This window comes from Bubalus bubalis, chromosome 6 (genome assembly GCF_019923935.1).
Source record: "Bubalus bubalis isolate 160015118507 breed Murrah chromosome 6, NDDB_SH_1, whole genome shotgun sequence".
NCBI lineage: Eukaryota > Metazoa > Chordata > Mammalia > Artiodactyla > Bovidae > Bubalus > Bubalus bubalis.
Window position 1 is genome coordinate 50,074,725 of NC_059162.1, and position 12,217 is coordinate 50,086,941.

Here is a 12,217-nt window from a genome sequence, read left to right on the forward strand (position 1 = left end):
TACACTTAGAAATGATTAAAACAGTAAATTTCACATTAGGTACAAGTGGTATTAGACAAATTCTGAATACTGCATTTGTTTTTTTAAAGGACATGCTTTGTTCTCAATATACCTCTACTGGTGGCAGATCGTAAAATAAATTAAGAAAAAATAAGAGGACTTAAGAATTTATGCCTGGCATCTTTGTCAGGTTTTTATTAGGGTGATGGTGGCCTCACAGAATAAGTTTGGAAGTTTACCTTCCTCTGCAATTTTCTGGAAGAGTTTGAGTAGGATAGGTGTTAGCTCTTCTCTAAATTTTTGGTAGAATTCAACTGTGAAGCCGTCTAGACCTGGGCTTTTGTTTGCTGGAAGATTTCTGATTACAGTTTCAATTTCCGTGCTTGTGATGGGTCTGTTAAGATTTTCTATTTCTTCCTGGTTCAGTTTTGAAAAGTTGTACTTTTCTTAAGAATTTGTCCATTTCTTCCACGTTGTCCATTTTATTGGCATATAATTGCTGATAGTAGTCTCTTATGATCCTTTGTATTTCTGTGTTGTCTGTTGTGATCTCTCCATTTTCATTTCTAATTTTATTGATTTGATTTTTCTCCCTTTGTTTCTTAATGAGTCTGGCTCATGGTTTGTCAATTTTATTCATCCTTTCAAAGAACCAGCTTTTGGCTTTGTTGATTTTTGCTATGGTCTCTTTTGCATTTATTTCTGCTTTTAAGATTTCTTTCCTTCTACTAACCCTGGGGTTCTTCATTTCTTCCTTTTCTAGTTGCTTTAGGTGTAGAGTTAGGTCATTTATTTGAATTTTTTCTTGTTTCTTGAGGTATGCCTGTATTGCTATGAACTTTCCCCTTAGCACTGCTTTTACAGTGTCCTACAGGTTTTGGGTTATTGTGTTTTCATTTTCATTCATTTCTATGGATATTTTGATTTCTTTTTTGATTTCTTCTGTGATTTGTTGGTTATTCAGCAGTGTGTTGTTCAGCCTCCATATGCTGGAATTTTTAATAGTTTTTCTCCTGTAATTGAGATCTAATCTTACTGCATTGTGGTCAGAAAAGATGCTTGGAATGATTTCAATTTTTTTATCACTGATGAACATAGATGCAAAAATCCTTAACAAAATTCTGGCAATCAGAATCCAACAACACATTAAAAGATCATACACCATGACCAAGTGAGCTTTATCCCAGGGATGCAAGGATTCTTCAATATCCGCAAATCAATCAATGTAATACACCACATTAACAAATTGAAAAATAAAAACCATAGGATTATCTCAATAGATGCAGAGAAAGCCTTTGACAAAATTCAACATCCATTTATGATAAAAACTCTCCAGAAAGCAGGAATAGAAGGAACATACCTCAACATAATAAAAGCTATATATGACAAACCCACAGCAAACATTATCCTCAATGGTGAAAAATTGAAAGCATTTCCCCTAAAGTCAGGAACAAGACAGGGTGCCCACTGTCACCACTACTATTCAACATAGTTCTGGAAGTTTTGGCCACAGCAATCAGAGCAGAAAAAGAAATAAAAGGAATCCAAATTGGAAAAGAAGAAGTAAAACTCTCGCTGTTTGCAGATGACATGATCCTCTACATAGAAAACCCTAAAGACTCCACCAGAAAATTACTAGAACTAATCAACGACTATAGTAAAGTTGCAGGATATAAAATCAACACACAGAAATCCCTTGCATTCCTATACACTAATAATGAGAAAACGGAAAGAGAAATTAAGTAAACAATTCCATTCACCATTGCAACGAAAAGAATAAAATACTCAGGAATATATCTACCTAAAGAAACTAAAGACCTATTTATAGAAAACTATAAAACACTGGTGAAAGAAATTAAAGAGGACACTAATGGATGGAGAAATATACCATGTTCATGGATCGGAAGAATCAATATAGTGAAAATGAGTATACTACCCAAAACAATCTATAGATTCAATGCAATCCCTATCAAGCTACCAACGGTATTTTTCACAGAGCTAGAACAAATAACTTCACAGTTTGTATGGAAATACAAAAAAACCTCGAATAGTCAAAGCAATCTTGAGAAAGAAGAATGGAACTGGAGGAATCAACCTGCCTGACTTCAGGCTCTACTACAAAGCCACAGTCATCAAGACAGTATGGTACTGGCACAAAGACAGAAATATAGATCAATGGAACAGGTAGAAAGCCCAGAGATAAATCCACGCACCTATGGACACCTTATCTTTGACAAAGGAGGCAAGAATATACAATGGAGAAAAGACAATCTCTTTAACAAGTGGTGCTGGGAAAATTGGTCAACCACTTGTAAAAGAATGAAACTAGAACACTTTCTAACACCATACACAAAAATAAACTCAAAATGGATTAAAGATCTAAACGTAAGACCAGAAACTATAAAACTCCTAGAGGAGAACATAGGCAAAATACACTCCCAACATAAATCACAGCAGGATCCTCTATGACCCACCTCCCAGAACACTGGAAATAAAAGCAAAAATAAACAAATGGGGCCTAATTAAAATTAAAAGCTTCTGCACAACAAAGGAAACTATAAGCAAGGTGAAAAGACAGCCTTCAGAATGGGAGAAAATAACAGCAAATGAAGCAACTGACAAACAACTAATCTCAAAAATATACAAGCAATTCCTGCAGCTCAATTCCAGAAAAATAAACGACCCAATCAAAAAATGGGCCAAAGAACTAAATAGACATTTCTCCAAAAAAGACATACACATGGCTAACAAACACATGAAAAGATGCTCAACATCACTCATTATCAGAGAAATGCAAATCAAAACCACAATGAGGTACCATTTCATGCCAGTCAGAATGGCTGCTATCCAAAAGTCTACAAGCAATAAATGCTGGAGAGGCTGTGAGGAAAAGGGAACCCTCTTACATTGTTGGTGGGAATGCAAACTAGTACAGCCACTACAGAGAACAGCGTGGAGATTCCTTAAAAAACTGGAAACAGAACTGCCTTAGGACGCAGCAATCTCACTGCTGGGCATACACACCGATGAAACCAGAAGGGAAAGAGACACGTGTACCCCAATGTTCATCGCAGCACTGTTTATAATAGCCAGGACGTGGAAGCAACCTAGATGTCCATCAGCAGACGAGTGGATAAGAAAGCTGTGGTACATATACACAATGGAGTATTACTCAGCCATTAAAAAGAATACATTTGAATCAGTTCCAATGAGGTGGATGAAACTGGAGCCTATTATACAGAGTGAAGTAAGCCAGAAAGAAAAACACCAATACAGTATACTAACACATATATATATGGAATTTAGAAAGATGGTGACGATAACCCTGTATGTGAGAGAGCAAAAGAGACACAGATGTATAGAACAGTCTTATGGATTCTGTGGGAGAGGGTGAGGATGGGATGATTTGGGAGAATGGCATTGAAACATGTATAATATCATATAAGAAACGAATCGCCAGTCCAGGTTCGATGCAGGATTCAGGATGCTTGGGGCTAGTGCACTGGGATGACCCAGAGGGTTGGTATGGGGAGGGAGGTGGGAGGGGGGTTCAGGATGGGGAACACGTGTACGCCTGTGGCGGATTCATGTTGATGTATGGCAAAACCAATACAATATTGTAAAGTAATTAGCCTCCAATTAAAATAAATAAATTTAAAGAAAGAATTTATGCCTGAAGGCCCTAGGAGAAGAAATTCAAACAAGTTTCAATGGATATGAAAGTGAACAAAGTATCTTATTTCTTAAAAATGCCAGTTCCTACTTTTGCTTTATCTTTACCATGTCAAGGATACACAGTTTGTAAGATGTGAATGGGGCTCTGTATTTTGTATCTGTATTATCAGCTTCATACTCTATACTCAAAGAACATATTCAACAATTCATTACTATTTAGGATGCAATAGGCATAACAATGTGATTTCTAGGCAACTGCAAATCTTTCAGAAGAGTGTTTTCTGGTATGTTGAAGACAGAAAAGAGAAAAATTATTTTATTTGCTCAATTTAGACCAAGGAGGGAACGGATTGCCCCATATTTAAGTATTACACTTTTCAGAGAAATTTTCTTCTGCAAGGTGATAACTTGTTTTCCCTCTAAATATTAGATTCTTGAAGAACTATACAACATAGTCCTAGATTCAAATAAACAGCTTAATTTATCTGATGTGTCCATATTTTAAACATTAGGATGATAAAATAAACATTATATCTCATTTTAGACACTGCCACACAATTCAAATGGCTACAAATAACTTAGAAATAAAAATATTAAAGGTATTATGAAAAAGCTAAGAGATTAACTAAGTGATCTATACAGCCAACATCATTAACAACCTTCTTATTCTTTATAGTTGTTTAAAGAAGATCTTTAAATCCTTTTCATTGGAAAGCTCACTATCAAAATGTTTAACACAACTGGTTTGAACTTTTTTTCTTTTTTAAAAATATTATTTGGTTGCACCTGGTCTTAGTTGTGGTGCACGTGGGCCCTTCGTTGTCACATGTAGGGTCTTTTAACTGACACATGTGGGGTCTTTTAGTTGTAGCATGTGAGATTTAGTTCCCTGACCAGGGAGCTGAGTCTTAGCCACTGGCCCACCAAGGAAGTCTCTATTTTCTTTCTTAAGAGCTTTATGCTTTATTTATTAGGTTTGGCTTCATCATCTAACAAAACATTTTAATACAAAAATCAGGAATAGACTGTAATTCTTGTTAAGGTGATGAGCCTTTCTGTTGTACAGCAGAAACTAACACAACATTGTAAAGCAATTATCCTCTAATTAAAAAAAAAAACAAAAAAAAAACCCCACTCAGGGAAGTCAAAAGCCTCAAAAGTTAAACAATGGCCGACCAAAAGCAAACAGTAGTCTCTACTTTCCATAGGTCAGCACAAAAGATGAGCTCCCTAGGTTCTTCTGTTACTAAACAGGAACACAGAAAGGGAAAATTCTGATAAAGTAGCATGAGAAAATAAAAACTAAATAGAAAATAGAAACTGGTTTTATTTACATTATTCTATATCTAAGCCTATCCTAAATATTGGGGACAGCTCTTAGTAGAGCAATCTCTTCACACTGATGTATAATATATGACATAAACTCTAGTATGGATAGAAAGCAGCACATGGTTCAAAGGTCAGCATATTGAGATCCTAATTTCTAAACTAAACTGAAACACAGATCATTCAATCATTCATGCATTCAACTTATATTCACTCAGCTCTAGAGGTACCCGTTATGTCACCATGGTTGTAAAGGTACAGAAACAGAAATAAGATCCAAGAAATCTGGAGAGATTTCTGTTCTGGTTAAGGTAAGAGTAATTTTTGGTCATCCAATCCATTTTTCTTTCAGTACCACACTATCACATTTGAGCCAAAAAGGAATGATCTGGGGTGAAATAGAGAAATATAATTTCATACAGCAATCTCTATGACAGAACTTACTGCTGTAATTATTTTTACTAGACAAAAATAATACATACCATTATGCATAGAGCTTTTTTCACATAAGAAAATTTAGTCAATCTCTGTCATACATATACAATAGCATAAATTTATTAGAGTAACTTCCACTTTTTATGTCTACAAACAAAGGAAAGTTCTACCAAGTGATTCAAAGTCACCACTTATTATCCATCAAAATGGACATGGTTGGACTGTTTATAACTATGTCTCCAAACATAATTAGATGCTTTATTTTTTGTTTATTCTCATCCTCAAATCACTACCAAAAGTGAATACCAAAACTTAAATAAAATTAAACCAAAGCCATCAATACAGACAAATAGAAGACAGAGGAAAATAAACTAGGGAGCGCCAAAATCATGTGAAAATTTATGCAAATAAAAAGTGTATTTACAAAAGTATATTGCAAAATTTAATCCTGCAGTATATTTAAAATATTTAACATTCTGAATACAGTTATTATTTAGGAGAAAAAAGAGTTCTCACTATGAAAAGAAGTTATCCTCCTCCGCGGTAGCAAAACAGGAGGGAGTCAACCAGAAGAATTTTTCTCATTAAAGAAAAGGAAATAAACAAGGCACACTTCTTCCCTTTGGACAAAACAGACACTATAAAAAGCAGCTGATAATTCAATCATCTACTAATTATTCATCCAAAGCAGCAAATATCAATGTGGACAAAGGAAAGGGAGTTGTGGTTTTCAAGTTACACAAGCCTCCTCCCAACTCTTCTTTATTGGAATTCCTCAACACCTTCCAATAATCCTGTTCTTGTTGAGAATCACTGCAAGTGAAAGCCACTGTTAGGATGAACATGTACTAAATTTCTTTAGTCTGCTGGGACAGAAAAAGTCTGCTGGGACAGAAAAAAGATGCAAATCACTGAACTAGAGCATCTATTTTCTCACTACAAAAGTATATTTTCATACCATGTAATTGTGGGTTCTAACCACTCCTGCTCCAAAGAAGTGCTGTCAAAATCTCTCTTTGCAAGTAAGTGAAAATTATAACCGTTATTATCAGTCACAAAATAGAAGGGCAGACAAGTCTGCTGTTTGATTACAGTCTTTTACTCTGCTAAAATCTTGGCCACCCTGAAACCCTTGAGACCCAAGTTATTCTGGACAACTGAATACAGCATACTGCTGATGGCTTACCTTATAAATTACCAATTTTTCTTTTAAAATTTGTGGTGATATTCTTTTAAATATATCATATTCTTTGCTTAAGATTACATAATCACTAGAAAAACTTCAATAATTGAAAAGTACAAGTAATAAGTATAAGTTCTGTCCCTTCCCCGCCCCCCCCCCCACTCTCATTCCCCAGGGGTAACCACGGTAAAACAATCTGGGGTATATCCCATTTAGATCTCTTCAGAATACACACAAATTTTATACATAGCTATATACTCAGCCTCAAGTAAGCAAGAACATCTTGCTGTACCTTCAGTTCTATAGCTTGCTTTTCACACTGACAGACTGAACACTCTTTTAAGTTTAAATATGCTGCTATATCTGACTTGTTTAAATTGTATACTCCTCAGTATTTTTCATCATTTCCTTACTGACAGGTACCTTTAAGCTGGAAACATTTTATCTTGTTTTTTGCAATATTTTACTCTTTGTTGTCACTTCACACTGTCATCACATCACTGTATTATTGTCTGTAGCATTTCTTCTCTTCACTTTTACTGGCATACTTAAAAACCAGAAAACATTGTGCTAGAGTTGAGATCAAATTAAAAATTAAATGAGGGAAATTTTTCATTGTTCACACATGAACACATTCTTTTTACTGCTATTTTAACTTTTCAGAGGTCCTTTAATGCTTCCAGATTCTTGCACAGTAAAGTTCCCAAGTCAAAACTTTTGGGCAGATAAAATATCTTCACAATTATTATTAATATACTTGTAGCTTCCTTGGTTATATTTCCATATGGAAATTACTTTTTTTAAAAAAAAACATAGGATGCAAATGGATCAAGAAATTAGCATGATGCTACAATTTTAATACATGTCAAAACAGTAGTATGTATATCATTATAAGTAACCTATTCATCATACTAGTCTATCTCATGGCCACAACCAGTCAGCTCCTTGAATAAACTGCTACAAATGGTGGGCATATGTAGTTTATCACTCAAAATCTTCCTTCCTCCTGTGATCTACTACCTTATATTTCTTTTGGGCAATTAATTAGCTATAAATCAATCTAACATTCTCACTTCAGTGAACTGTTCAGGATAAGCATATAATCTAACCAGGGTCGGCAAAAGGAGACTTTTGCTGTGACTTCTGGAGAGGAGAAGCTGATACAGGCTTGCACTCTGCTCTCCTTCCATCTCCTCCCTCTCCTTTCTTTCACTTTCTTCCTTCCCCCTTTCCCTTCCTATCTCCTCCCCTCAAACGCACAACAAAGATCATCGTTCTTCCCCAGGATGTGGGAGTATGAAGATATGAAATCTAGGGCTACCGGGTAAAAAGGATGGTACTGAATAAAACTTGAGTATAAAGGCAACAATGGGAAGAAGAGCCAAGAAACAGGAGCCTGAACACATCTGACCCACAAATCAAATTATGCTTGGACCCTTAATCATGTGTGCCTTGTGGGCTGGATTTTTCTGTCACTATACAACATAAAGAATCCTAACCACTTTACCTAGAACCTTACACTGTTTTCTAGTCTTCAGGCTTCAAATACTATTTTTATTGAGTAAGTTGCAGCAAAACTAGTTATCAGGTTGTGGTCCAACAATGATTTTCTGCTTGAATAAAATCTTAAGTTCCATTTGTTTTAAGATTAAAATTTTCCCTTTAAAATTTTTATCTCCTAACACATATTCCAGAATTTTTTATCAGTAATATACATCTACTTTTTGACAGAAAGAAACACAGCTCATCACACTCACTTTGTAAGTCTTAGAAACTATGAAGAAATGAGAAACTGGAGAAATCAATATTTTGGAAAGATTACTAACGCAAAAAGTTCAGGGGAAAAAACTGTAAAGCACAAAATTATTAATATTACCAAGTTATTTCCTTTTCCAGGAATTTTGCTTCTTGATTGTATAATTTTAAGTATCTTTCTGGAATGAAAGCTGCTCATGATCTAGCCAGCCAATATTCCTTGTGATACTAGGCAATGATTTAATTAAACCAGTCACTAAAACAAACCAGTTACCTAAAAGTCTACAAGCAATAAATGCTGGAGAGGGTGTGGAGAAAAGGGAACCCTCTTACACTGTTGGTGGGAATGCAAACTAGTACAGCCACTATGGAGAAAAGTGTGGAGATTCCTTAAAAAACTGGAAATAGAACTGCCTTATGATCCAGCAATCCCACTGCTGGGCATACACACTGAGGAAACCAGAAGGGAAAGAGACACGTGTACCCCAATGTTCATCGCAGCACTGTTTATAATAGCCAGGACATGGAAGCAACCTAGATGTCCATCAGCAGATGAATAGATAAGAAAGCTATGGTACATATACACAATGGAGTATTACTCAGCCATTAAAAAGAATACATTTGAATCAGTTCTAATGAGATGGATGAAACTGGAGCCTATTATACAGAGTGAAGTAAGCCAGAAAGAAAAACACCAATACAGTATACTAACGCATATATATGGAATTTCGAAAGATGGTAACAATAACCCTGTATACGAGACAGCAAAAGAGACACAGATGTATAGAACAGTCTTATGGACTCTGTGGGAGAGGGAGAGGGTGGGATGATTTGGGAGAATGGCGTTGAAATACGTATAGTATCATATATGAAACGAGTCGCCAGTCCAGGTTCGATGCACGATACTGGATGCTTGGGGCTGGTGCACTGGGACGACCCAGAGGGATGGTATGGGGAGGGAGGAGGGAGGAGGGCTCAGGATGGGGAACACATGTATACCTGTGGCGGATTCATTTCAATATTTGGCAAAACCAATACAATATTGTAAAGTTTAAAAATAAAATAAAATAAAAATAAATAAATAAAACAAACCAGTTACCTAATTCAATCTAACTCTGATGAAAAACACAGAATTCAACTCCTAGTGTATCACATTATCTAAAGCTAACTATTTAAACATGTAATTTCATTTCTGAAAACTGAAAAAAAAAAATATAACTTACCTCAATTGTTTCGCATAGTTCTGTTCAATTTCTATCCTCTCTTTAACAAATTTGGCATATCTTTCCAAGAAGTCAATTCCCCATTGTGTATGCTTGTCTAGGCTGTCGAACTGATCCTAGAAAAGGAAAATAAAACCACACTGAAAAGGCTGAAATTTTATCCACAAATATTTTAACCAGTTTCCGATATTTGTCCAGATAATCATGTATGAAAAGAAAAACTCAGGCTCTTCTTTCTGCTGGTCACCACCAATCTCATCCTTTAAGACTCAGACAGAAATATGTTCTTCAGCATAAATCATGCTATTTTTATGCCTAAATATCTTTACACATGTGGTTCCCCCTGGCTGCAAGCAACATCCTCCACAGATCATCTCTTTGCAATTAACTCTTACTCCTTCCTTGAGATCCAGTTCAGACAGAAAATGCCCCTAAAATTTCAGACTGAGCTAAATGGTCTTTCTCTGGCTCCCCAAGGCTCCCTACAGATTACTATCTTACTCATTTGCAACACTATGTTGAGGACAGGAGCCATGTATTATTCTCCTCTGAACTCCTAAGGTACAAGCACTATTCCCAGCACCACAGCAGACTCTCAGTGAAGAAGGGTTTGAACAGAATCAAATAAACCTGGGTTCAAAATCTGGGCTCTGCATTTATAGTACATTTTGACCTTGGGCAAGTTACCAAGGCACTTTATACCTTTTCCATAAAATGGGAGTCCATCAACCTCTCAATAGGACCATGGTCATTCATAAAGTGCTACACAGTACAGGAAACAAGATATTAACACATAAAAATCACTGTTCTGCAAGGCTCCTCCAGTCTTCCAAAGATATTCCCATCTACCTGCTGCCTAAAAAAGCATCATTTCCTATTCTTCAAGAATAATTTTCAAATTGGCTAATAACTTGGTGCTCTTTACATCTCCCATATTCAAGATATTCAGAGATCAAAATGCTAAATATCAATATTCAATATTCAGAACATTCAGGTATCATCCCTTTCTATATCTCTAGTTGTTTTATCTTTCCAAATCATCCATGGTTTAATCACATGTGTTATTTACAAATAAATCATTTCAAAATATCTGCCTTTTCTTTCCCTACTGAAAAAAAAAATGTTTTTTGACCACATCAAGTGGCATGAGGGATCTTAGTTCCCTGACCAGGAATCAAACCCACACCCCTGAAGCATGGAGTCTTAATCACTGGACCACCACAGAAGTCCCTTCTTTCCCTACTTTAAATCATTATAAAATTCTATTTATAAATGTAAAGTCTAACTAAACAGCAGAGACAGAATTCACCCAGCTTTCATAGTCTGGTATTACTACTCTAATTCTATTCTTTCATGCACTTTTCCCTTATTATTTGGCTACCAAAGTAGATTTGAAAACAGCCAAGAGAATGCACTGCTCAGTAAATTTAATTGGTATGTTAGTTAATATTTCCCACTATAAATGTGAATTCTATTTCAAATTGAAAAACTCCCAATAACAACAAAACATTTCAGAAAAAGAAAAGTCCAAGCTGAAAACAATTACCCTTCATTTTCCAAAGTGCTTTAAGGCTTCTTTCCATCATCCTCTTCGTCAAATTTTACATTAAACTTCCTTATCTTCTAGATGAAATCTCCAAAAATGTTTTATTATATACCCCAATCAGTAAAATTTCTGAATATTCCTGTATGTATATTACCTATAATACTATGTTATTGTATTACATAATTATGAAACCCACAAAAATAGAAATTTTAAAAAGAAACAAAAATGAAATAAACATTTTTTAAACCTGTTTATTAACTCACAATGTTTACTGAGCACTTGCCATGTGCCAAGTTCCTTGGGGACAAAGAGGAACACTCAGCCCCAGCCCTGCCCTCCATGAGCATACAGTCCAGCCAGCCAGCAGGTAGGGCAGCTCACCTTGCTGGGGGCTCACCCTCCTGTCTTAACAGTGACTTTGTCAGTGATGCCCGCAGCTTCCACACAACCTGCAATGGGAGTCAGTGCCTAGGTCACCATGGGTTTATGTAGCATAGCTCAACTTAATGATCCCCCCATTAGCTCTATTCTCTTGTCCCTAGTGGAAATAAGCATTATTTCAAATAGTTCTTTTTTTACTTCTTTAATGAAAAAGCAAAAGCCTTGGGGCCATAACTTATCAATATGAAACAATTTTAATAAAAGCAATGAATTTGACATGCTTCATTATTTCTAAAATCTTGGTTTAATATTTAATGGCAAAGCAATCTGAATGCCTAGGTTATAAACTGAAACATTTAGGCTAAATTTAGTTGCTGTCACAGCTGGGGAAATAAATGACACCTCACAAAGATATAAAAAGATCTAAATGGAAAAAGTCAACTGTTGACTATACCTTCCAATTCCATTTTATGCAAAAATGTGGTTAAATGTCAGTGTTATTTTAACAAACTAATAAGAAAATACTCTATCTTTATATTTTTAACAAAGAGTTCCAAACTCCACTGAAAATGACTGTAATATGATTTTGTGTCAATTGAGCTGGGCAACAGTGCCCAGATAATTCAGTCAAATATTATCCTGGATGTTTCTGTGAAGGTATTTTTGGATAAAATATTAATATGTAAATTGCTT

At 35.5% G+C, this 12,217-nt stretch overlaps 1 protein-coding gene across 3 annotated transcripts in view; it reads right to left on the reverse strand.

Moving 5' to 3' along the window:
- The window catches only part of FNBP1L (formin binding protein 1 like), a 124,581-nt gene that overhangs the window by 54,697 nt on the left and 57,667 nt on the right, over positions 1 to 12,217 (reverse strand). For all 3 annotated transcript variants that reach the window (XM_044944668.1, XM_025288242.3, XM_044944667.1), the window contains exon 2: positions 9,598 to 9,713. In XM_044944668.1, the coding sequence (XP_044800603.1) occupies positions 9,598 to 9,713 (116 nt within the window). The remainder of the gene's footprint in view (positions 1 to 9,597; positions 9,714 to 12,217) is intronic.